The 25,307-nt window shown below is 49.7% G+C and overlaps 1 protein-coding gene across 7 annotated transcripts in view; it reads right to left on the minus strand.

Annotated features, from left to right (window-relative positions):
- Nucleotides 1–268: 268 nt before the first annotated feature.
- The window catches only part of ARHGAP23 (Rho GTPase activating protein 23), a 108,949-nt gene continuing 83,910 nt past the window's right edge, over nt 269–25,307 (minus strand). For all 7 annotated transcript variants that reach the window (XM_060203613.1, XM_060203615.1, XM_060203618.1 and 4 more), the window contains 8 exons: nt 24,419–24,497; nt 20,287–20,360; nt 19,995–20,084; nt 18,967–19,092; nt 12,353–12,394; nt 11,680–11,776; nt 9,680–9,711; nt 269–2,376 (listed from right to left, as the gene is read on the minus strand). In XM_060203613.1, coding sequence (XP_060059596.1) covers nt 1,345–2,376; nt 9,680–9,711; nt 11,680–11,776; nt 12,353–12,394; nt 18,967–19,092; nt 19,995–20,084; nt 20,287–20,360; nt 24,419–24,497 — 1,572 coding nt within the window. In that variant the 3' untranslated portion in view covers nt 269–1,344. The remainder of the gene's footprint in view (nt 2,377–9,679; nt 9,712–11,679; nt 11,777–12,352; nt 12,395–18,966; nt 19,093–19,994; nt 20,085–20,286; nt 20,361–24,418; nt 24,498–25,307) is intronic.

Genomic DNA, 25,307 nt, shown 5'->3' on the forward strand with positions numbered 1-25,307 from the left:
GCAGGAAAGGCTGAGAAGGAAGGTAATGGTGGCCTTCCCTGGGCTCTGCTGCAATACAGAGCAGTGCATGGGAACCTTCTGTGATGATCAGGGTCAAGTGCCCTCTGATCTCATGTTCTGTGACTGGGTCACCTGTCCTCTCCCAGGCCATCTACAAAGTTAGCAGGAAGTGTAGGTTTGCTTTTGCTTGGCCACACCTGGTCCAGCTCCCAGTGCCCCCTTCAGGCCTTCTCCTCCCTCCAAAACAAGTGAGACAATTGACTCGAGCCTTGAGGAAGTCCGTTTATTTCCAAGATATAGACTATACTTTTAAGACAGGACTTTTCAGAAGCAGGAAATCTTAGTTGTTGCCTAGGGAGGCATGTCAAGGACACAGTGAAAGGAGACATGCGGACTTGGGGTCAGGAGGCTTATTCAACACTGTTACAACACTTTTTTAAATGAGCAAAACATCTTTAAAAATCCTTATAAATTCTTTATAATATGTTACACATTTGGCGACAATATTTACAGTAAGGTGGTAAGGAAGGAGAGAGAAATCTACTTTACAGCAAATCTTTGCATAAACAAGAGGACTGAGTGATGTGAGAGTGGGGCACACAACCCCAGTGGGCTTCCCTGGAATGAGTGAGGATGTGAGGGAAGGCCTGGTGATTGGGGGTCTATTTACAATGTGTAGGAAGGAAGTGGGGCTGGGTCCTGCCCAAGGTAAAGGAACAGCCCAGCTCAGAACTTAAAAGTCAGTGTGTGTGAGAGAGATTGAGAGACAGACAAAAGGAGATGCTTTCCTAGGCCCCTCCTCCCCCAAAAGGGAAGAAAGCAGGGGTGTGTGTGCCCAAGTTACAGAAGGAGCAGGCACCTCTGGAAGAAAGAAAGGAGTAAGAAGAAAGAAGAACAAGGGAGACCTAGCAGAGTGTATCCTGACTTCCCAAGCTGTCTGAGAACCAGGCAGCTCCCCATGGTCAAAGCACTCAAGAGGGGGTGATTTGAAGGCTGCCACAAGGTTGGGGGCGGGAGCGGGTAAGCCTGCTGAGAATCTCAGTCCCGCCTCTGTGCTCCCGCAGCGACCCCCACTACTTCTCTGAATGGGTTGGGGAGGAGCCTTGTGTGCACCGAAGACAGGGGTGTGTGAGGGGAGGGGGCACAGGAATGGCAGAAGTTTTGGGGAAACAGGCCTGGACAGTGACTACACACACAACCCCGCCCCACCCCCGCACTTCCTCTCCCACCCACACTGTCCAGTTCCCGGGTCCCCCCCAATCAGCGCGCTGGGCACCGGGGTCACAGAAGAGGACGTGCAAGCCAGCGTGACACCCAATTCCTCCAGGAGCGGGTGAGGGCCGGTCACAGACACTGGTGGAGGCGGGGGGCGGCGGGGCGGCGCGGGTGCTGGCTCTGCAGGGCCCCGGGGTCCCCGGGCGCGGGAGGCAGCGAAGCCGCGGACGACGGGGCCCGCGCCTTGGTGGACTCCAGGCTGCTGAGGCCCGAGTCCTTGTTGTCACTGTGCGCCCGGGGCCCCGCGGGCTCCGCGACGCCCCCTCCGCCCAGCTCCTTCCACTCGTTGAAGTTGAGGTCGGTGAGCGGGCTCTGCACCACTACCGTGTGGCGCCGCCAGCTGCTCCGGCGCCGCCGCGTCTCGGGCGACAGCGGCCGCCGCAGCCTCACTGCCAGCATGTCGTCGGCGGTGCCGCGGAGGCGCAGGCGCAGAGCCTCCATGCGCGACGGCCGCGAGCTCAGCGCCGCCACCGCCGCGGCCGCCGGGGGGCGCAGCGACTCCTGGCTGCTGGACGACGCCGAGCCCGCGCCGCCCCCGCCGCCGCCGCCCGCGCCCTCGCCCGCGCCGTCGGGGCGGCTCCGGGACAGGCGGCGCCGCGCCAGCGTGTCGCAGGGCATCAGGTGGTGCGAGCTGAAGGACGGCCGCCGCGCCGGCCGCCCCCCGGGCCCCGCGCCGCCCTCCGTGTCCGTCTCCACGTGGCTCAGCTCGCTGCGCTCGTCGTCCGCCTCGTCCCCCGCGCCCGCCCGCCGGGCCCCCGCGCCCGAGCACACGCTGCGGTCCATGGTGGACAGGGTGGAGTAGCCGGAGACGATGGAGCGCGTGTCCGCGGCCGGCCGCTCCTCCCGCGCCGTCGGGGGGCTGAGGCGCCCGGGGGGCTCGGGGGCAGCGGCGCCGGGCAGCTGCCCCTCCGGCGGGTCCAGGGTCCCCGGCGCCGGCGCCACCGCCCCGGGCTTGTGCGCCTCCTGCTCGGAGTCGTCGTCCGTGCTGCTGCCCAGCCCCCGCGCCTCCCGCCGCTTCTTCCGCTTGCGGTTGACCGCGGAGATGAAGGAGATCGCCAGCATCTCCCGGGTGTACGGCTCCTTCTTGGCGGCCCACGAGCCCTGTGAGGGGGACAGGTCAGTATCAGGGGGCGCCCAGCCCCGGCCGAGGCCACACCGAGGTCAGTCTCAGCGGGTCCAATCAAGCCAGATGATCACCGCCTTCCCCGCTGTTAACCACTCTCTCCTCTGGCACCACCCCGTCCCACCACTCAGTCCATTCCCGCTCCCCACCCCAGCCCCTTTTAAATTGTACTTGTTTTTTTAGGAGATCAGAGCACCACTCAGCTGTGGCTTATGGTGCTGCTGGGGACCGAATGTGAGACACCTGGTGCCTCGAGCGGATGTCGTGTTCCAGTATGCTGAACTATCTCCCTGGCCCTCCCTGTACCAGTCACAGAAACAGAGGGAAGGGGCCGGGCGGTGGCACACGGCTTAAGCGCACATAGTATGAAGCGCAAGGACCCGTGCAAGGATCCAGGTCCGAGCCTCTGGTATCTCAAACCTGCTGGGGGAAGCAGGTCTGCAGGTGTCTTTCTCCCTCTCTGTCTCTCCGTTCTCTCTTTCCTATTGAATAAAATGGGGGGAAAACTGGCCGCCTGGAGCAGTGGATTCGTAGTGTCAGCATGAGCCCCAGTGATAACCCTGTAGGCAATAAAAAGAAAGGAAGAAAGAGAAATGAACAGAGAGGGAGAGAGAGAGAGAAAGAGAGAGGGAGACACCACAGCACCACTCCACTGTTTGTGAAGCTTCCTCTCATGCATACTGCTCCCATGTGTTATCAGAGATTTTAACCTAGGTCCTCAGGCATGGTAAAGTATGCACTCTACCCAGTGGGCTAGTTCCTGCCCTTCCCTCACTGTGATCTTAATTTAGACTCTTAGTTCTTTCCTGAGAGATGGGAACTGGTCCCTCACCTTTTCCCCAACTTCCATTCTCCATATGTAGCCCTAGACAAATCCTCTGAGATGCAGCTTTGGCAATGACTGCCCTTCACTAGTGAAGGGCACATGACAGTTGAACCCATGGCAAATTTCTTTCTTTTTTAATTTTATTTTTTTAAATTTTTATTTGTTATTTATTCCCTTTTGTTGTCCTTGTTTTATTGTTTTTAGTTATTATTGATGTCATTGTTGTTGGATAGGACAGAGAGAAATGGAGAGAGGAGGGGAAGACAGAGAGGAGGAGAGAAAGATAGACACCTGCAGACCTGCTTCACCGCCTGTGAAGCGACTCCCCTGCAGGTGGGGAGCCCGGGCTTGAACCGGGATCCTTACACCTGTCCTTGCGCTTTGCACCACCTGCGCTTAACCCGCTGCGCCACCGCCCGACTGCCCCCATGGCAAATTTCTATCCTAAGTTGTAACATCAGCACAAGGTCCAAACCACCTCCCTCTCCACTACCAAGGAGGCTGGGGACACCTCCTGCTCCATCTGCTCAGTGTACAGCAGCCTTTGCAGGTCAGACCTGCCTGAGTTCAGTTCCCTTCCCTATGGCACCTTATATGTCACCAGGCATTCCAGCTGCCCCCAGAATCCCACCCTGACTGACCCCAAGAACCAGCTCTGCTGACCAAAATGGCTCAAGAATCCCATACAATCCAATAGTTTTGGATTGGAGCTGTTTCTAAATCATGCTTTCCAAGCCCAAGTGGGGCAACTTCCCATGGCTATTCTCACTGCTGACCACATGGGTGATTTTCCTCCTGGCTTCCCACTGTCTCCCAGCAGAACCCAAGCTGCCCAGCTCCGCCCCCTCCAACCTGTCTTTTAGTCCTTCCTTCCTGTCTTTCTGGCCTTTATTTGGCCTCTTAGGGGCTCTTTCTTCTCTTCTAATCCATTAGGAAGTCATGTTCCTGAGGCTCTGTGCTCAGCCCTTCTCCCTTCTCTCTGTCCATGTCCCATGGAAAAATGTTCTTCGCCAGGAAGTATCCCCCAAACATTCCTACAACAAACTCTCCATCCAACAATAAACTGTCTCATGAGCACCAGAATATTCTTCCCAGGGGGGAATCCATCTCTACCCAGGAGTCTTCAGGCACCAGGAATTTACCTCTCTGGACCCAGACTATGCCCTGAGGCCCTCCCAGTCTCTTCCCTTGCACCCTCTCCCCTGGCTCCTGGAATGCCTTCCAAGGTCAGCACATCCTCATTCTCTCCTAATAGGACTCCCTACCTCCATCTTCCTTCACTCCAGTTCTGCCTCTTTTGGGAGCAGGCCTAAGGCAAGGCAGGACCTGTCCAACTTTGGACTCTGCACAACCCCATACCACCTGGGCAGAGCATAAGTCCCCTCCCCAATACAAATGCCCTTTATGAGTTGGTCTGAACTCTCCTAGCCTAGGGCCCTACCTACCCTAACCCCAAACCCACACCCAACTGTACTCTGGCAGTGACGCTATAGCAATACTTCCCTTAAGGTGACTTGTATCCTCAACATAAAGGGCAGCCCTGGATTGCTGGGTGAGCTCTAGATCATCCTCCAAGGCCTACCTCAAAAGAAACATGGCAACCTCTGTGCATTCAACCCTTTAGATGTGCTGGGGCCTCCCTGCTCCATTCCTATCACCCTCTGAAAATACCCGCACACCCGCTCTTCTCACATCAGAATAGCTTCACTCCCACCCCCTGGCATCTATATCCAACTCAGTTCATCAAGAGAAAGGGCTGTGACTTATTCGTGCTTGTATCCACGGCTCCTGGCCCTTAGTGCCTGGCATGGAACAGGCGCTCAGTAAAGGTTAAGTGGATGAACAAGTAGGTAGATGAGTCCTCTAGAAGTAGGGGGCCTTGGAGAAGCACAAGCTGGAGCTGGGCCCATGCTGAGCTGGAGTGATCTGCTCCCCACCCTTCCTCCTACGTCACTTTGTTTCCACCACAGTGTCATGATGAATAGAGACAGAGCTGCCTTGCGTGGCTGCCCCAGACTATGATCCAGCCATATTTATCTCGCTCTTTCTTTCTCAGCAGTGGACTCTGAGAGCAGGCTCACGTCAGCAATGCCAGCTTCCCAGCATGTGTCTCCTGAGCTGTGGCTGCCCACGCTGCATGACTCCAAAAGGTGCTCTGGGCTTGTGGGCATGTCAGCACTGCCAGGATCAGAGGAAAGTGGCTGGAGCCCTTTCTATTTTTTGGCCAGCACTCTGAAAGACACTTGTATTAAATTCCCCTCTCGTCCTAGCTAGTCACAGAAGCAAGGAGGTCATTGGTCATCCAGGGGGAGTGGAGGTTAGCCAGTTCAGCAAGAGGTTGGGTGGCTACCTGGGAGAGGCCATAGGAGACCAGGATCAGTGAGTGGAAATGATGAGCTCAATTCAGGTCACAATCACCAACATGCTCCCTGCCTTAGCAGTTCTGTGCTGGATCGAGTGCCCTGCTACTGGCAGTGTGCAGGGAGACCCAGGGAGAGGCTGCAGGGGGCCTCTGCAGTCCTTTCTGCCCAGTGCACTAGGTTCAGTGGAGCATGGCCAGCCAACCAGACACCCAGAAAGGGGCCCAGTCCCATCAGCCAGCTCTGGGGAACTTGAATGTACCTCTAGCGAAATCCACATGTCCAAGCCCTGACTCCCAATGGGACAACACTAACAGATGGAATATTTAGGAAGTGACTAGGTTGAACTAACCAATACACCTGCTCTGGCCATCTAACCTAACAGTAAGACTGGGTCCCCCTGGTCAGGCTCCCCCCCCCGCCACACACACACACACACACCAGATTCTCCCAGAAAGGGAAAGCTTGGTTCCAGAGACTAGCAGGAGCCAGGGTCTTACAGAAGACCCTCCAGCCTGCATGGCCTCGGCTGCAGAGTGAGGGCAGTGCTGTCTCTAGTGCACAAGGCATTTGTGAAAATTGATAGTTCTGAGCATGGTCATGGTTGCATTCACAGCAAACGCTCAATAAATGCTACTGATAATATTACAATATGGTTGGGGAGTGCAGCAGTAGAATGTTCATGCAGGCACTGATGCCCAGCAATGAATCTACCCACTGGGAATGTCCGCCAGCACCCACCACCAGTTGCCTGCAATTATGCCCTGTCTCTTCCCTCTCTTCCTCTCACACCTTAGGAAGAGGCTTCTAGGAGCATGGGATCCTCCTGCCTCATGGGCCCAGGTCCCAGCTCTTCTTCCCACTTCCTCTCTCCTGGATCACTCCTGCTGGCAAATGAGTGTGTGCCAAAGGGATCCAGCTTTTAATAAACACTTCCTTCTTTCCATGTATTTTTCCATCCTTGCTACATCCTTTCATAGTCAGGCTTCTCGGAAGTGTTAGCTACACACGCTTCTCCCCTCCCTTGTCAGGGTGCCAGTTTATTAACTCATTCTGTCTGGCACCTGCCTCCACTGCACACACTCCCCCCACCCCCCACCCCCACACAACAACCTTACAGAGTCTTTCATCTGTTCAGTTGCTCAATGTCTGTCTCCCATTAGATGATGAGCTTTGTGAGGGCAGGAATCCTTCTGTGTGGCTGATCATATCTCCTGTGCCCAGCGTGGGACTGCTGTTGAACACGTGTGTCGTGGCGGGTGGTAGCCCACGGGGTAAAGTACAAGTGTTACCATGGGTGAAAACATAGATTCAGATGCCTAGTTCCCACCTGCAGGGTGGGTAATGCTGCAGAAATCTCTCCTCTCACTCTCTATTTCTTTACTTTTTTAAATATATTAATTTTCCCTTTTGTTGCCCTTGTTTTTTATTGTTGTTGTTGTTGTTAGATAGGACAGAGAGAAATGGAGAGAGGAGGGGAAGACAGAGAGGGGGAGAGAAAGACAGACACTTGTAGACCTGCTTCATCACCTGTGAAGCGACTTCCCTGCAGATGGGGAGCTGGGGGCTCGAACCGAGATCCTTACATCGGTGCTCGCACTTTGCGCTACGTGCGCTTAACCCACTGGGCTACCGCCTGACTGACTCTCTCTCTCTCTCTCTCTCTCTCTCTATATATATATATATATGGTCTTTCACTATAAAAAAGGAAAAGAAAAAAAAGTGGCCACCAAGAACAGTAGAGCCATAGTGCAGTCATTGAACTCTATGAAAACCTTGGTGGCAAAATAAATAAATAAATCAGTAAATGTGTGATGTGGTCAAATGAGTCAAGAAAAAAGAAAGAGAAGGGACATTTTACAGCTTGTTTTATAAGGCCAGCATTACCTGATACCAAAACCTGGCAAGGTCTCTGGGAGCTACTCGCTTCCCTGATCCAGCTCCCCCCCACCCTTTTCCAAGTATGACACCATCTTCCCAGACAATAATCTGGGTCCACCTGCATATCAGATGTCAGGTTCAGGCAAAAATGAGTAAAGTCAATGGGCCCCTTGGAATATACCTAAAATAGACCTACTAGCCTTTTCCAAAACGGAGACCCCAAATCTTCATCTGCAGTATTCCAGTCTTTAGGTTCATCATTAGTCAACAATTTGCTCTGCTTTATAGCTTAATTTTTTTTCAGCCACCAGGTTCCAGATGATACCATGATGCCAAACTGACTTCCCTAGGAAGATGGCCCCGCTTCCCCAGAGCTCTGCCCCACTAGGGAAAGAGAGAGACAGGCTGGGAGTATGGATCGACCTGCCAACACCCATGTTCAGTGGAGAAGCAATTACAGAAGCCAGACCTTCCACCTTCTGCACCCCACAATGATCCTAGGGCCATACTCCTGGAGGGATAAAGAGTAGGAACGCTATCAAGAGAGGGGATTGGATACAGAGTTCTGGGGTTGGGAATTATGTGGAAATGTACCTTTCTTATCCTATGGTCTTGTCAATATTTCCATTTTATAAATAAAAATTAATTAAAAATTTTTTTAAATAAAAAAAAAGAATTGGTCTAGTTCATCTATACTGTGGTGATGATTTTCCTATCTGTGGGGTCTGTGGTCAATGGCCTTTTTTCATCCCTGTTAGAATTTGTATTTGAATTTTTCTTTTTATTCTGTCAGTCTGGCTGGAGGATTTTTTTAAAAAAATATTTATTTATTTCCTTTTGTTGCCTTATTTTGTCGTTATTATTATTGTTATTGATGTTGTCGTCGGTGGATAGGACAGAAAGAAATCGAGAGATTTGTCAGAGAGAAGACAAAGGGAGAGAGAAAGATAGACACCTGCAGATCTGCTTCACCAGCTGTGAAGCGACTCCCCTGCAGGTGGGGAGCTGGGGGCTCGAACCGGGATCCTTACGCAGGTCCTTGCGCTTTGCACCATGTGCGCTTAACCCGCTGCGCTGCCACCCGACTCCCGTTTAGAGGCTTCTTAATTTTACTGATTTTCCCCCCAAAGAAACAACTTTAGTTTAGTTGACTTTTCCAGTTGCCTTGATTTCTACTTTTTATTGTTTCTTCCCTTGTGTTTGCTTGAGGTTCTCCAAATACCTTAAAGAATAATCATCTCTGACATGTTTGTTGTTAATCCTATTTGAGGGCATAAATGGTATGCATCATTCACATATAAGGGAGCTGAGGGCTAAAACAAATAAATGAAAGTAGGACCGGGTGGCGAGCTTAGCCTGTGAACCTAGACCCTCCACGTGTAAGGCCTCAGGCCAGGCTTAGTCTCCGGCACCAACTTATGTCAGACCTGAGCGGTGCTCTGATCCTCTCTCACTGTCTTCTTTTTCATTCTCTGATAATAAATAAATAGATTAACATTTGTTTCTATTTTATTTTATAGAATAAAGAGAAATGAGGGAAAGGGCGGTAAGAGAGGAAGAGGCAAAGACACCTGCAGCACTGCTTTTATCACTTACGAAGCTTTCACCCTGCAGGTGGGGGCCGAGGTAACCATCAGCTCTATCATGTGCATCATCGCCCTGAGCCTTTTATTTATTTGTTTGTTTTTAAATGTTTTGCCAGTTTATTTTATTATTTATTTACTGGAGCACTGCTCAGTTCTGGCTTATGGTAGTGAGGGCAATTGAATCTGGGACTTTAGAGCGTCAGTCATGAGAAGCTCTTTGTATAACCACTATGCTATTTCCTCTACCACACCTGACTTCTTTAAATAGATTCTTTTTTTTAAAGTAAAGTAATAGGCCCAATGTTCTAAAACTACTAGTAAGTGATGGAGCCAGGATGCAAACCTAGGATTACTCGTGCTTCTAGCCACCAGGAGTCACTGCCTCCTGGCTCCCTGACATTATCCTGATACCACACCAGATCCTTCTGCTACACCAGGTCCCTCACCAAACACGGTCATGGTGAGTGACCTCTCAGCTGACCTTAAACACTCAATATTTCTCACTGTCCTTCCCAGTGACCATCAACTTGACTCAGGCCAATAGCAAGTCTCCCAACTCCCTTGCTCAAAAAGCAAACTGGTCTGACTTGCACAGAGATAAAACCTTCAGAATTGCCTTGACACTTACCTTGGACTTGGCTGAACTACAGGCAGTGGAATCTGTTAGTAAGAAACAGGAAGAAAAGTGAAAATTGGGTGAGGGCAGGGCAAGGTTGTGTCTTGTGAACACAATTCCCTCTCAATGGCTTCAGAAACCAGGGAGTTCAAAAATCTGAACTCTTCCCCCAGGGCCCAGAGGTGCTATGGGCCTCTGTCATTTTCTAAGGAACAAGGACTGAGCAAAAAATGCTAATAACCATTTCCTTTTGAGGCCACAAATGACACTGGGCTACCAGTCACTGAACCATTGTTTGCCCATAGTTTGGGGCAAAATGGTGGCACTTCTTGGGGCTTAGTATCCCTCCCCTCTCCTGCTGTCCCTGTTACTCTGAAGCACAGGAGAGGAAATGCCAAATATCAAAGGCACTCCACAGAAACCACAACAGTGAAACACAGCAAATCACAGATGCTCTGGAGAAATGGAGACCACACAGTGCATAGAAGTGGCGCCCTACATCCAGCAAGAGGGACCACATGAGTGACACGAAATGGGCAGGACACAGGAGGCAGACAGCTGATGACTAGATAGGTTCCACCTCCAGATGGGACGTGCTCAAGAGAAAAGGCCCTGCTTGTGAGTAAAGTTCTGAAGGGGACCAACAGCATTAATTACATCTATAGGCCCCAGGTTCCATTCCCTTAGCATCACTGGGGTGGACAAGGTTCCTCTCCAGGGCTGGGGAGGGAGCAGGCTGATCCAGGAACATCCCTGAGTCCAGGGGGCTGTGGGTAGGTGCGGTTAATCCACACTCTCTGGCAAGCACGTTAGATGCTTCCACCCCAGCCCACGCCCCCCACGCGCCCCTGCGCCCCCCACCCCCACCGCACACGGTGAGAACAGCAGATGGGCTGACCACAGAGCAACACACACAGGGCAGGGGGTGGCAGCAGGTGATTAGAAGAGACAGGGGGCTCCTCTCTGCTCTCCCAGCCTCATGTTCCCTGCCCCCCTCCCTCAGTTTGCCTGCTGCAACTAGGGGTGCTGTGGTATGCCTCTGTCAGAGGCAGGAATGCAAGAGACTAATGGGCCTGGCACCCACGGGCTAGAGAGCTAGTGGTGGAGCCAAGAAGGGGCTGGCCTTTCCTCTGTCCTTGAGCTGCTCTGCTCTGAGGCTAAAAAGCTCAGGAAACAGGACTTGGAGGTTAAGTGACAAGGGATTCTGGTTTCAGAAGTCCTTGAAGGGACAGTGGCAGGAGTTCTAGTTAGTAAGAGCGCCTTTGGGGTAACAATACTGGGGCCAACAGGGGCTGGATCAGAGGATAACCAGGAGTAGCTGGTCTCAGAACAGAGATGGTAGCAGAGCGGGGTGGGGGCGGAGGTGGGGGGGCTTTGGGGAGACAGTTGTGGGGCACCTGGATCTCCTAGCAAGAGATCTGGCTCCAGTGAGTACCTCCTTCCTCCTAAGGAGGGGCCTTCAGAAGGAGCTGGAATGGGCTGGGGTTAGGGCGAGCTGCCAGCCAGGGTGGGCAGCTGGCGTGTCAGGTGAGGCCATCACAGCCCCGTGCCTTCCCTGCCTTCTTATAATCACCCGCCACTGTTAGTGACCGAGGCCGCAACAGCACACTGTACCCTTTAAATCTCCAACAGGTCCGCTGGAGGAAGAGAGGGGAGGAGAAGAGAAGGGTCAGGGTCCAGGGGGAGGGAGGAATGCACAGGGAGAAGAGGGATGCAAGGAGAAAAGTAAGACAAATTAAAAAGAGGAACATGCCCAGAAGAACATAGCCCATTAGAAATAAAGAGCTTGGGAGAGAAACCAGTGAAGGAGGGAGAACAACGCTCCTACCCAGCCCCAGGATGGGGGCAGCTGAGCAGCCACGAGAGGGGGTGCGCAGGCAAGCTGGTGCTCCTCAAAAAGGGAGAAAGCCCTGCCTCAGTCAGGTGGTGACGGTGGCTGGGAAGCTGGGCATCTGGGACCCTCAGGAATGCAGAGCCCACCTACCCCCAACCCCTCACAGGCTCTCACTCACCTGAACCTTGGTCACCAGGAGGCACTGTCCTGCCAATGTTGGGCAGGAGGTATTCAATGTTGGGCACTGACTGAGGTTCCTTGTCATCCACAGGGGTCTGCAAACAGAAGGGGGGGAGAGTCAGCATGCCTTTGGATGGCAGGACAAAGACCCCTCAGAATGCGATATCCTGAAGACAGCATGCTGGCTCACTGGGGCAGGGCCTGCCTTCCTGTCAGCCAGGCAGTCAGAGGGCCAGGCCTACACACCTGTGCCACACTGTGGGAACCTTCTCCCACAGCCTTGGTGGAACCCCAAAGGTCAGAGCTCCTCCCTCAGTTGAGGGCTGGAGTCCTGCCCATCACACTGGGCCCAGCAGACTCCGCACTATTCCGGAGGATAGAGACCCTTTTTGTCACTGGACTCAGCTTCCTTATGGCAGAGCCTCTACCTGCCCCTTCAAGTGGGGTAAGGGGCTCGAGGACACAGATGATGCCTCCCACCAGAATGGAGGCTCCTAGGGAGTGAATCCACATTTCCTCCAGTAGACTGGGTATGCTCCCAAACAAGCGCTGTCCCCTGCTGAAGTTTTGCTGGCACCCACGCCCCCGACACACACACCCTCACACACACACTTGGGGCGAAGACCCAGCCTAGGCCAGACTCTGTGCCGCCTGCCCTCTGCATCACTTACCCGCTCTCCCTTGTCCTCCTTGTCACTGAAGAACCAGTCTGACTGCAGGGGAGACAAAAGGAAGTGATGAAATCAGCATGGAGAGGGGCTACCCAACCTTCCCAGTCCATGGAGCAGGGCAGAGGGTCCCAAGAAGAGAGAATTCCCCACCCTAACACCCCTCCAGGCTGGCCTGACTGCTAGAGATGGCTTAAGGGGATGTTGATGGATCCTGGATCTCAATTCCACTGACTATGAGAAGCCCATGGGGAAATGCAGCCTCAGTGAGGAGAGGACCTGTGTGCAGACAGGTGCCTGCTCAGGGACAGCTTCTCTCTGCCTGATTTCACACAGCATTGGTCTTGCACACATCTCCCCACTACAAGTAGGAAGGTGGGGGCAGCAGCACCATCTAGTGCCAGCCAGGTGAACTGCAGGGAGAAGGCCAGTTGTGGCTGCTGGAAGCACATACACACAAGATCACTTACCCTCACCTCCTCGACCCCAGCCCACCCACTCCCCAAAAAGAAAAGACTATATCTGGAGACAGGTTTTAGAAGGCAAGTAAGAGCTTTCTCATAAATGTCAAGTGGAATAGGAAATAAAATAACCCCCTGCCTCCCACCCACACAAATAGGTTTTGTAAAATTTGAGAATCTTGGGACTCGGAATTAGCTCACATGGTAAAGCACATATTTTACCATAAGTGAGGACCTAGACATCACATGGGAGCCCCATGGACTTGGGTGGGGGCAGAAAACCAGAGCATCACTGTGGTATTTGCTGTGTTGGGAATCAAGCTTGGGAGCTTGTAAGTGCTATGTTCTACCACTGCACCACTTCCCACACACCATAAAGACTCTCTTAAGCGAGTATCTAAACAAGCAGAGAAATGAACCCAGGAGAGAGCAACAAGCTCTGAGAAGTAGAGATGAGTAACATAGAAGAGTCCATTGCAGGGAGTCGGGCGGTAGCGCAACAGGTTAAGCACAGGTGGCGCAAAGCACAAGGACCGGCATAAGGATCCCGGTTCAAGCTCCCAGCTCCCCATCTGCAGGGGAATCGCTTCACAGGCGGTGAAGCAGGTCTGCAGGTGTCTATCTTTCCCTCCCCCTCTGTGTCTTCCCCTCCTCTCTCTATTTCTCTCTGTCCTACCCAACAACGACAACATCAATAAAAACAACAATAATATCTACAACAATAAAACAAGGGCAACAAAAGGGAATAAATATTTTTTTAAAAAGAATCCATTGTTATCAAATTAAGCAAACACATACACACACCAACAGACACACATACATTCAGAAAAGTCTGGAGTTCAAATTCAGAGGGAAAAGCCAGAGATAGGAGAAAGCACACTAAGTCACTTAACTTTCAGATGTGGTAGAAACCACGAAAGGATACTAATAAGCTTTGGAAACTGATAGTACAGCTCAGTATCAAAAGGGATTTTATACGTACATGATAAATTTCAGGAGAATTAAACCAGGATGTATACTTTTCATATCATGAAATAAATCATTTTATCAAAAACTGGGTGGGGGGAAAAAAGAACATGAAAATGTTGTGAGCAGGAAATGACATTTCAGATGGTAAGGCAAGTCCCAGAAGTACAGACAGTAGAATAAAGTAAAGGAGCTCTTCTCACTAGTAGGCATTCAGATTACATTTTTTTAAAATAGTAAGTTCTTTTTTAAATTATTTAATTATTTATTTATTCCCTTTTGTTGCCCTTGTTTTATTGTTGTAGTTATTCTTGTTGTCATCGTTGTTGGATAGGACAGAGAGAAATGGAGAGAGGAGGGGAAGACACAGAGGGGGAGAGAAAGATAGACACCTGCAGACCTGCTTCACCTCCTGTGAAGTGACTCCCCTGCAGGTGGGGAGCCGGGGGGGGGGGGGGGCTCGAACCAGGATCCTTAATGCCAGTCCTTGAGCTTTGCGCCATGTGCACTTAACCTGTTGCACTACCGCCCGACTCCCCACATTACATTCTTTAAGTAAAAATCATGGAATCTCATAAAACAACCTTTTAAAAAAATCATAGAATCTGGGAGTGGGCAGTATTTTTATTTTTTTTGTCTTTGTAAATTACTGCTAAGCTTATTGTACCTAAAGGAAACACTGCCTTATGGCTGAGGTAGTGCACAGGGTATGTACCTGCACATAAAGCAGCCCAGATGGCGCAAAGCACAAGGACCGGCATAAGGATCCCGGCTCGAACCCCGGCTCCCCACCTGCAGGGGAGTCGCTTCACAGGCGGTGAAGCAGGTCTGCAGGTGTCTATCTTTCTCTCCCCCTCTCTGTCTTCCCCTCCTCTCTCCGTTTCTCTTTGTCCTATCCAACAACGACGACAACAATAACTACAACAATAAAACAACAAGGGCAACAAAAGGGAATAAATAAATAAAATAAAATAAAAAAATTAAAAAAAAAAAAAAAAACATTATTTCAAAGGTCTCATTCCCAAATCCCCCCAGACCTGCTCAGTTTCATATTTTTCTCCAATGTTTCAAGGACTATGTAATAACTATTTTCACAAGTCATTCTAGGATATAGAGAAAGAGGGAAAGAAAGACATCAAATTCAAATTTTGAGGCTTATAATTAAGGCTAGATGAGAGCAAGTTTAAGAAAGTGAAATTAGAGGTCAATCTGGTGCTTAACGTTAAATATAAAAACCTTCAGAAAGTATAATAATGGGGCTGTTGGTGGCACACCTGGTAGAGCACATTCATTACCATGGGCAAAGACCCAGGTTCAAGCCCCTGGTCCCCACCTGCAGAAGGTATGTTTCATGAGCAGTGGTGTAGTGCTGTAGGTGTCTCTCTCCCTCTCTGTTTCTCCTTGAGGTCAAATAAGGAAAAGGGTAACACTAATCAGGGACTGGAAGTCTCAGCTGACATAATAACACAGGAGAAAGAAATAAAAGTAACAGACTAAGATAAATCAAAATTCAAATAAGAGACTATAATGTTCCAAAGGGAACCCCATGGATAAGGAAGCCATGACTGGTGTTTCTCCCTCTTCCTCCTTTCACTGTCTACCTCTCCCTCTCTCTCTACCCCCTCTAAGTACAGAGAATTTGAAAATTGAGCCTGGGAGACTGCCTGACCATACTGTCTAGAGATGAGGCTCTCATTCATTCTCTGGTGGTATTTTTTTTTTTTAAGTGAATATAGGAGACCACCAGATGGTGAAATTATTCCCTAACAAAGCCCTAAGTGACAAATCAAATGAGACTGGGAAGTAGGTTTGGAAACCAAGAACCCATAAAAGGGATAGTGGCCCAAGGCTCTCTGGAAGAATTCACAGGGAAGAACATTGTAGACAAAGTAACAGGTGACAGACGGGAGAAAAATATTGGAAATCAGCAAGAGATTATTCAGTAGATGTCTATATAGAAGGAAGTCTAAAAAATAGCACTGAAAAGGGCCCCCTTATTCCCCCCTCCACCTCATGTGGAAATAATGGAAATAGATAATTCACAATCTCATTTAATTTACATAGAAATTTAATACTATATAAATTTACAGACACTCATCTATTTAAGATGAGTACCTAGAAGTGGATTGAAAAGACATCAATATTGTGGTCCGGGAGGTGGCACAGTGGATAAAGCACTGGACTCTCAAGCTGGAGGTTCTGAGTTCAATCCATGACAGTGCATGTACCAAAGTGATGTCTGGGGCAGGGGGTAGATAGCATAATGGTTATGCACAGAGACTCTCATGCCTGAGGCTCCAAAGTGATGTCTGGTTCTTCTTTCTCTCTCTCCTCCTATCTTTCTCATTAATAAAATATTTAAAAAGAAGAAAAAAAAAAGTAAAGAAAAGACATCTATTAACCTAGTAGAGTACTTAGGAGAAGGGCCAGGCAGGGTGGAGTCAGGAATGACGGAGAAAGCACGGAGATCTTCAGAGTTGATTATAGCCATGTTCCCTGAACCACAATTATTATCAATAATAGTCAGGCATATGGTTAATTCTAATAAGTGGCACAGAAAATACAGATGAGTAATTAAAAAAGAGAGAGAGAGAGAAATGAGAGGAGAGAGAGAGAAAGAAATGAAAGGAGAGAGAGGATTAGTCAGAAACACAAGATCTGGAACCAGCTGTCTTGAATCCAAGTTCACCTCAGGCACATCACCTCTCTGAGTCCATTTTTTCATCTGCCAAAATGGACAGAATATGAGTATCTATTTCTAGGACTTCTGAGATGAAGAAAATAAAGTGCTTTTGTAAAACAGTACAACGCATCTAAGCGTCTGATAACTATTAGCTATTGTTAGAAGGTGTGGTCCCAGGGATGGGTGAGAGCCCAGGGGTCAGAGTAAAGCCAGCCCTCAGTATGGACCTGAAAATATTCTAAAGAGGGTAGGAGGAAGATAACATAGTGGTTATGCAAAAAGATTTTCCTGAGGTATGAAGGGTCCCAGGTTCAGTCTCAAGGACCACCATAATCCAGAGCTCTGGTTAAACATAAAAAACAGGGAGTTGGGTGGTAGCGCAGCGGGTTAAGCACACGTGGCACAAAGCACAAGGACTGGCCTAAGGACCCTGGTTGGAGCCCCCAGCTCCCCACCTGCAAGGGAGTCGCTTCACAAGCGGTGAAGCAGGTTTGCAGGTGTCTATCTTTCTCTCCCCCTCTCTGTCTTCCCCTCCTCTCTCCATTTCTCTCTGTCCTATCCAACAATGATGACAGCAGCAACAATAATAATAACAACAATGATAAACAACAAGCACAACAAAAGGGGAATAGCCTCCAGGAGCAATGGATTCTTAGGGCAGTCACCAAGACCCAGCGATAATCCTGGAGGTAATAAAATAAATAAATAAATAAATAAATAAATAAATAAACAAACACCAAATTAAAAAAAAAATTATCAAAGAAATACCCCAAAGAGCTCTGATAACCTGGAAGTCTACAGAAAGTGGTTAGGTGTCCCACAGTTCTCTGGAAGAATCACCACTAGCTCATCCTACCCTACCTTTGCCAAGAAGGTGGGGGATGGAAGACCACCAGCTCAGTTCCCAGAAACATATCCCTGAATGCGAGAGCCCAGACTGGCATAACCTCACCATTTCTTCATTCATTCACTCATTTAACAAAGACTGAGTGTTCACTATGTACCAGGCACTAGGCTCATGCTGAGAGAACCTTTGAAAGAGACAGATACCTGCTCCCTCCTTCCTTACTGTCCAGAGGAGGGATCTGAAGTCACAGGAGGACACTCAGGGAGACAGTAAGTAGATGCAGCCTGACCCCTTCTCCTGCCCTGAAGGCTGCTGTTACTGACACCCCAGCTAAGCATAAACCTTAAGCTCCCAGGGCTTTCTCCAGGAGTCAAGCAAGGGAGGAAGGGTTAAGGGGGTGGTAGCCTCCCTCTCTCTCTCTTCCTCATGGACCCTCCCCCCCCACACCCACACAAAGCACACAGTCATGGGGTCTCCAGAGACTACCCATTGAGCTGGGAGATGACCTTTCCCAGGGGAGCTAAGTTTCCCTAGACCAAGACCTCACCAGAACCCCTGGCTCTGGAGTCAGTGTTGGGCTGGCAACCCCCAAAGCTGGAGTGAGAACTGAACTGGCTCCAGTGCTCTCTCCTATGACTCAGAGCCCTGGCGGCACATGGAAGGAAGCAAGCAGGCTGGACCAGTCAGCATGACTCAAGTCTATCTCACCGCCTCACTTTGCTGACCCTGGCCCAGCATCTTGAGCATGCTCTAGCGTGGGCCCAGGAATCTGCCTTCCCACTAGGTAGGCGGGAAAGCACAGGCGTCGTTAGACCACTCTGCGTCATTCTGCAAAATGGAGGTATCGTGACTCAGTTTGCCTTCCCTACAAAGTCTGTGAAGAAGGGAACTTGAGACTTCCCTTCTCTTGGCCAGCTGTCAATCTTCTATCTCAGCAGGAGGGGATCTGGTCCTGTCTTTGTCTTTTGTGGGTTGGACCACATGTCACACCAAGATTTAAAAATGGAAAGTGCAAAAGATAAAATAAATACGTACATCGGTGATCACCCCAGAAGGGGGCATTGCTGCTCTGGCTTTGGAGGACAGGGATGTACTGCTCCCTCTGCTGGCAACAATGTGTTCTCACCAGTCATGGAAAAAAAACCAAGAACCAGAAACACAGGTCTCCTGACTCCAGCCAGCAGCCACCAAAGGGGAGGTGACCAGCCCAGGGCAGCATTCTGATTCAGCACAGTCTCTTCCCTGCCCCTCCCCAAGCCTCACCATTCTCTCCCTAAAACCTCAGTGAGGGCAACAAAGCAGAACTCTGCTCCCACCCCATAGCAGTCTGCTACCTCCTCCCAGGCCACCTCTCTTGGAAGTCACCTCCTGAAGGCGCCCTTACAGTACCACCTGTACTGCTTCCGCTCTCTGCCCAGCAGCCCTGGAGTCAGTGTTGGGCTGTCAGTGTTTGCCTGACCGCCCCCTATTTCCTGTGGTTCTCACACGAATCTTAGCAGCCCAGGGGTCACTTGCTTCTCCTTTGGGGGACTTGAAGATTCACTCCTTTATGCCCTCAAGGGGGCGTCCACTATCTCAGGGTGTTGAGCTAAGCAGGCCCCCTCCCTCCCTGAGCACCCCGCCAGGTGACCAGGAGCAGGGCACCCAGGCAGCTGCTTACATGCTGGATCAGCGTCTCCACGATCTTGTAGCGGTCGGGCATGTGTGTCACCATATCTGCCATGTTGTCCTCAGAGGTCCTGACCAATGTCGGTCCAAAGACCAGGGCCAGGTTGCGAGGTTCCATCTGGGCAGGGGAAGGAGGGAGGGAAACAGGTCAGCGCTGACACCTCTGTGAGCTTGAACATCCAGTCCCCAGGCCTTATACAAGGCTACAGGCCCCATCCCCACCACATTCTAAACTGCTCCTGGCTAAATAGTCAGGCACCCCTTTGGAGGTGCTGGCTAGTAGAGCTCAGGCCAGATTTCTTTTTTTTTTTTTTTTGACTTTCTTTTTATTTTTTATTTTTTATTTCTCTATTGGGGAATTAATGTTTTACATTCAACAGTAAATACAATAGTTTATACATACATAACGTTCCCCAGTTTCCCATTTAACAATACAACCCCCACTATGTCATTTATCATCCTTCATGGACCTGTATTCTACCCACCCACCCACCTCAGAGTCTTTTACTTGGGGGCAATACGCCAATTCTCAGGCCAGATTTCAACTCCACTCACCCCAAACCTGGCAGCCCTGGGCAGTGCACAGACTGCATATCCATACTGCAATAGCCTGTGTGGTTCACACAAGCCAGTGTGTGATTCATTGAAGGGATACAAGGGTATTTTAGCACAGAGAGAAATCCTACAGTGCTCTTAAGTTTCCCCCTTACAAAACTATAAGCTCTGAGATGTCCAATTAGGAGAATACAATGCAAGAGATGTGAGCTAGATCAGAGGGTAGACTTCCATCAGAGCTAGGAGATTGTGGCTTTCTGGCCCTAGAAGACCCTTCAAAACCCAGAAGAGAGTTCTTCTGCAGGGGAGGACCACTGGCTGGCATGCTGGATGGAGTAGGAGGACATGACCCTTAGTGTGGAGAGGTGGTTAGAGAATCCTGGGGTTAGTGAGTCCACGGAGTTGAAAGCTGTCTCTGTGGACGCCCCCCCCCCCTCCTTCCCATGATCCTGGGGCCCCTTGTACCTTGTTTTTCTCCGAGTGGTCAGCAATGGTCTTCAAATGGCCCACAAGGAATTTGAGGGTTTCATAGTAGTGGCCTGGGAGATCCCGGATCTGGGTGTGAGAGGAAAAGGGCAAGGGAGTAGGTTGTGATGGTCCTACCTCCTCCCATCCCCCCCAAGTCTCTGAGAATCTGAATCTATTTTCTAATCGCCTCCCTTGTATAAGTAGAGAAACTGAGGCCCAGAATGGAGGAAGGCCTGTTAGCACTGGCCTCCCCTCTGCCTTCTACCTGGCAGCCCCTCTCCTTCCTTACCAGCTTCCGCAGCGTCTTCATCCGCTCCCTCGAGTCTTCAATGCGATTGGCCTCAATAAAGTCATTGTATTTGTCTAGAGCACAATAACAGCACTTTAGAGAAATAAGTGGCATGGGGGAGTGCCGGGGAGAGGATTCCAGGCTGAAGGCCCACCTGGGCAAAGAAGGCCCCTTGCAGAAGGCAATGTTTGCATCCACTTTAGTCCAGATTAGTAGGCACAGTAACCCAACCCAGCATGCAGCACTATTGTGCACTTGACATGGAGGAGCCAGGTGCATTTGAGAAGAGCTAAGACCTGAGCTGCCTGCTACCACGGAGAAGGGGCTCCTGCCTGCCTCCAGGACAAGGACACCACAAGGTGAGAAGAGAAGGTCACAGAGAAAGAGGAAGGGGCCTTTCAGCCTCCAGACATCCCTCCTCATTTGAGTTAGGATTCCCACAACTTCCTGCCAAAGAAGTCCATGGAGAGACTGGAGGATGGTTCACTAGATGGTGTGCTTGTCTTGTCATGTGAGTGGCCTTGGTTTGAGCCCTGGCTCCACATGGGGAGTGCTCTGGCCCTGGGGAAGCTCTGGTGGTCTCTCCCTCTCATTTGTTTGAAGGAAAAATACAGCTGGGAGCAGTAAAATCACATAGATGTGAGGTCCCAGCACACACACACACACACACACACACACACACAGAATGAGAAAGAGGAGGAGAAGGAGGAGGAGGAGGAGGAGGAATCATCAGTGTCCGTTTGGGAACACTGTGATACTCTGATCCTAAATCTAGCTAAGAATAATTTTTCAAAGGAAGAATAATGGAAGGTTTGCCTTAGCAAGAATAGGAACATAAACATCTTTTTTAGTAGAAAAAAAAATAATAAAACATAGCATAGCAAGATAGTGGGAAATATCGATAGTTCACCTGTGCATGGCCCCTGTCCAAGCCCTGCCCTCACTGCACTGGGAGAGGTTTCAGTGCTGTGGTGGCTTTCTCTCACTCCCTCTATATCTGTCTCTCTGTTTCTATCTAGAAAAGCAGGCCTAGAGCAGTGAAGCCCCAATAGTAACAACAACAACAACAACACACACACACACACACACAAAGAAAGCAAAGATAGCTTAGCTTAGGCAGTATGGAACTAGAAAAGAAAGTTGACCAGTTAAGGGCAGAAAGATGAAAAGCAGGCTATTTATGTTAGACTTTACTATCTGATAAAGACTGCGCTTCAAACCAGTGGGAAGGATGGAGCCATCAGTAGATGCCCCTGGGGGCAATTAACTACCTTGCTGAGGGAAAAAAAAATCCATTTGTAGCTTACATCATACACAAACAAATTTAATTGCATTACAGAATCAAATAGAAAAGTTATTACATCAGAAAAATAAGCAAGCACTTTTATAATCACTAGGACTTCCTAAACAAGAGGTGCAGAATCCATGTAAGGAAAATTAACAGCTTTGACTACCCTGTAAAAATCTGTTTTAGAGCTGGGGAGACAGCATAATGGTTAGACAAAAGACCTTCATGTGGGGAGCTGGTAAGATAACACAGTGATTACAAAAAAAAAACAAAAAAACTTTCATGCCTGAGTCACCAATGGTCCCAGATTCCATACCCAGCACCACCATAAGCCACGCTGAGCAGTACTTTGGTCTCTCTCTCTCTATGAATCTTTTTTTCTGCATCTCTCTTGTTAAAAAGCAAAAAGCAAATTGAAAAAAAAAAACAAACATCTCTTAATTGTTTAAAATTTCCAGACTGAAAAGCTAAAAGGCAAATGGCAACCAAGAGCAAATATTTGCAAAAACTAACAAAGGGTTCACATACATGATATACAAGGATGTGGACTGAAAGGTGGCGCAGTGTCTAAACACACTGGATTCTCAAGCAAGGGGTCCTGGGTTTGATCCCGAGCATCAAGCATGTCAGAGTGATGCTCTGGTTCTCTCTCACTCTTTGACACCTTTTCTCATTAGTAAATAAATAAATATATAAAACAAACATACAGTGGTCTAGAAGGTGGTACAGTAGATATAGCATTGAACTCTCAAGCATGAGGTCCTGAGTTCAATCCCCAGCAGCACATGTACCAGAGTGATGTCTGGTTCTCTCTCTCGCTCTACTTATTTTCTTCATGAATAAACAAATAAAATATTTTTTAAAAAATAATAAAATAAAAAATAAAATATTAAGCATACACTGACATATCTTTAACAAATCAATATAATAATAATAATTCAGTGGAAAAATGGGCACCTAGTCTAAACAGACTACTATAGAAGAAATAGACAAGATCAACAAACTAATAAAAGGATAGTTAAATTATTTTAGTAATGTGGAAAGTTAAAATAAAGACAATAGTGATAGGGCCAGGGAGACTGCAAAATGGTTATACAAGACTCTCATGCTTGAGGCTCCAATGACCCAGGTTCAGTCCTTAGCAGCTCCATATGTCACAGCTCAGCAGTGAAAAAAACAAGAAACAAAACACACTGGCCAGGTGCAGAGTCAAGGAAAGTCACTCGCACTGTGCTTAACAGCAAAAGTCCAAGGCAACCTAAATACCTGTCAATCGGGAAGCAATTAAAGAAATCATCACATTCTATGGTTTATAGATACTGGGTCTCTCAGTGCTGGCACAAGTGAATCTTAAAATTACAAGCCTGCTTTTGGGAAGAGCCCCTGAACCTGGATATGCTGGGGCAGCTTGAGCTGGTGGCTGAGAGACAGCTGTGTTCCTCTCGCCCCAGCTCCACAGCTGTGATGGTGTGTTGGTAGCCTGAAACAAGCCACGGTGCAAACATCTGCACCATAGAAACTAGAAAATATGATTTTCCCCTGAAAAGCCAGGTGCTAAGCATCTGTCAGTGCTGACCTCATCCAGCTCCAAGCCCTCTGAATGCCGATGTGTCTTTGTCATGTGTGTAAGAAGGTCCGCAAGGACCCAGCAGGGTCTGCTACCACACAGCTCAGCACACAGTCAAGACCAGGCCCCGGGGGAATGAGCAGTGGCACACCTGGATAAATGTACTTGTTACCATGTGCAAGAATTCTGGTTCAAGCTCCCATCCCCACCTGCAGGGAGAAAGCTTCACAAATAGTGAAGCAGTGCTGCAGATGTCTCTCTGTCTCTCTCTCTCCTTCTCTATCCCCCTTTCCCTCTCAAGTTCTCTCTGTCCTATCAAACTAAACAAATAAAGCTAAAAAAAAAAAAAAAAAAAAGACTAGACTAATACCTACAGTGTGAGCTGGGGCAAGTCATGTAAGCTCTCTGTGCCTCAGTTCCTCATCTGCAAAGTGGAGGCTAGAGCTCTCTCAAGAGAGCAGTGGTGCTTGGCACACAGGACAGGCTCACCAAGTGTTGGGACATCCTCCAGGGCCAAGGTGGGAGGATGCCAGGGATATTCACATTCATATCTGTACTAAGCTGTTTTTTTTTCTGCATTAAAACAAAATCTCCCAAAGTAAAATCAACCAAGCACATCTTCAGTTGCCAGATGAGCAGCCCAAAAAAGGGGGGGGGGGGTGTAGTCTCAAGCATAAGCTCCTGAGTTCTATCTCTTGGCACTGCATCACTCTGGTTCTCTCTCTTTCCGCTCTCTATATCTTCTCTCTTCTCCCTTCTTCTTAATAAATGATTAATTTGAGTGAATAAATAAAGTTGCCAGTTATACACAGCCCAGGTTTGAGACTGACTGCCATGGCACTAGAGGAAGCCTTGGTGCTGGCCTTTCCTGCACTCTTCTCTCTCCCTCTCCCTCTCCTTCTCCCTCTCCCTCCCCCCACCCTCTATCCCTCTCCCTTTCTCCCTCTCCCTCTCCCTTTCTCCCTCTCCCTCTCTCCTTCTCCCTCTCCTTCATCCTCTCTCTCCCCCTCCCTCCCTTCCTCCCTCTCCCTCTCTCCCTCTTCCTCTCCCTCTCCCTCCCCCTCCCCCTCTCCTTCTCCCTCTCTCCTTTTCCCTCTCCTTCTCCCTTACCCTCTCTCTCTCCTTCCCCCTCTCCCTCCCCCTCTCTATCTGAAAAAGTTGATGTGGAACAGTGAGGCCATGGTGGCAACAAAAGAAGAAACCCTCTTCAAGTCAGCAGACAGGTGTGCCTCTTCCTCTCACCTGCTGACCCCAGTCCCTCTTGCACCCTGACTCACCGTCGGTGAAAAGGGGCTCTGGTAGCTTTCGGAAGAAGGACTTGAGCAGGCTGCTGATCACATTGAGGTCTTGCCAGCGCTGGGGAGGAAGCAAAAGCATCAAAACACAGGCGGTTCTGACCCAGGTGCCCCTTCCCTCTCCCCCCAGGGCAGGAGCGAACCAGCCCAGCCCAGGGGCCACACCTCCGTGTTAGCCCAGCCCAGGCTCTCCATCAAGTATACTCAGTCTCTGTCCAGGCCAGAGATCTCTGAGCTGAGAAGACTCATCAGGGTGTTGGCAGCAGAACAGAGTCCCCAGTTAAGTCCTTGGTCACCTGTCCCCAGCCCCTCCCCGCTCCAGCCAGCCCTGTGTGCTCCAGTGCTGACCCATGTGTCTCCTTTGGTGCGGGCAGCCCCCACCACCAGAGATGTCTGGCAATGTCTAGAGGAAACACTTTGGCTGCCACTGGGTCTAGCAGCCAGAGGACTGGGATGCTGCTAGCCTTTCTCCACTGAGCATAACAACTTCCCACAACAAAGAAATATCCTCCCCAAAACAACAAGACTGAACCAGAGAGAGTGCCAGAGAGAGTGCCAGCGTTGCCTTGGTGCCACGTAACTGGTCCTGTGGCGCCAGAGTTTCAGTGTTGTGGTGTCTCTCCCTCTCTGTCTGTGTGAGAAAGTGACCTGGTGCAGTGAGAATGCACATGCATGAGGCCTCATTACACACATGTGCATATGCACACACACACACACACACACACACACACACACACACACACACACACACACACACGCATGAGTCAAAATTGAAAAGCGCTAATCTAAATAAAATGGGTGTTGACTACAAGAATGAAGCACGCAGGGCCACTGTCCATTTTGTCCACTAGGGGGCACCATCACTCCACAC

The sequence above is a fragment of the Erinaceus europaeus genome, chromosome 12 (genome assembly GCF_950295315.1).
Source record: "Erinaceus europaeus chromosome 12, mEriEur2.1, whole genome shotgun sequence".
Classification (NCBI taxonomy): domain Eukaryota; kingdom Metazoa; phylum Chordata; class Mammalia; order Eulipotyphla; family Erinaceidae; genus Erinaceus; species Erinaceus europaeus.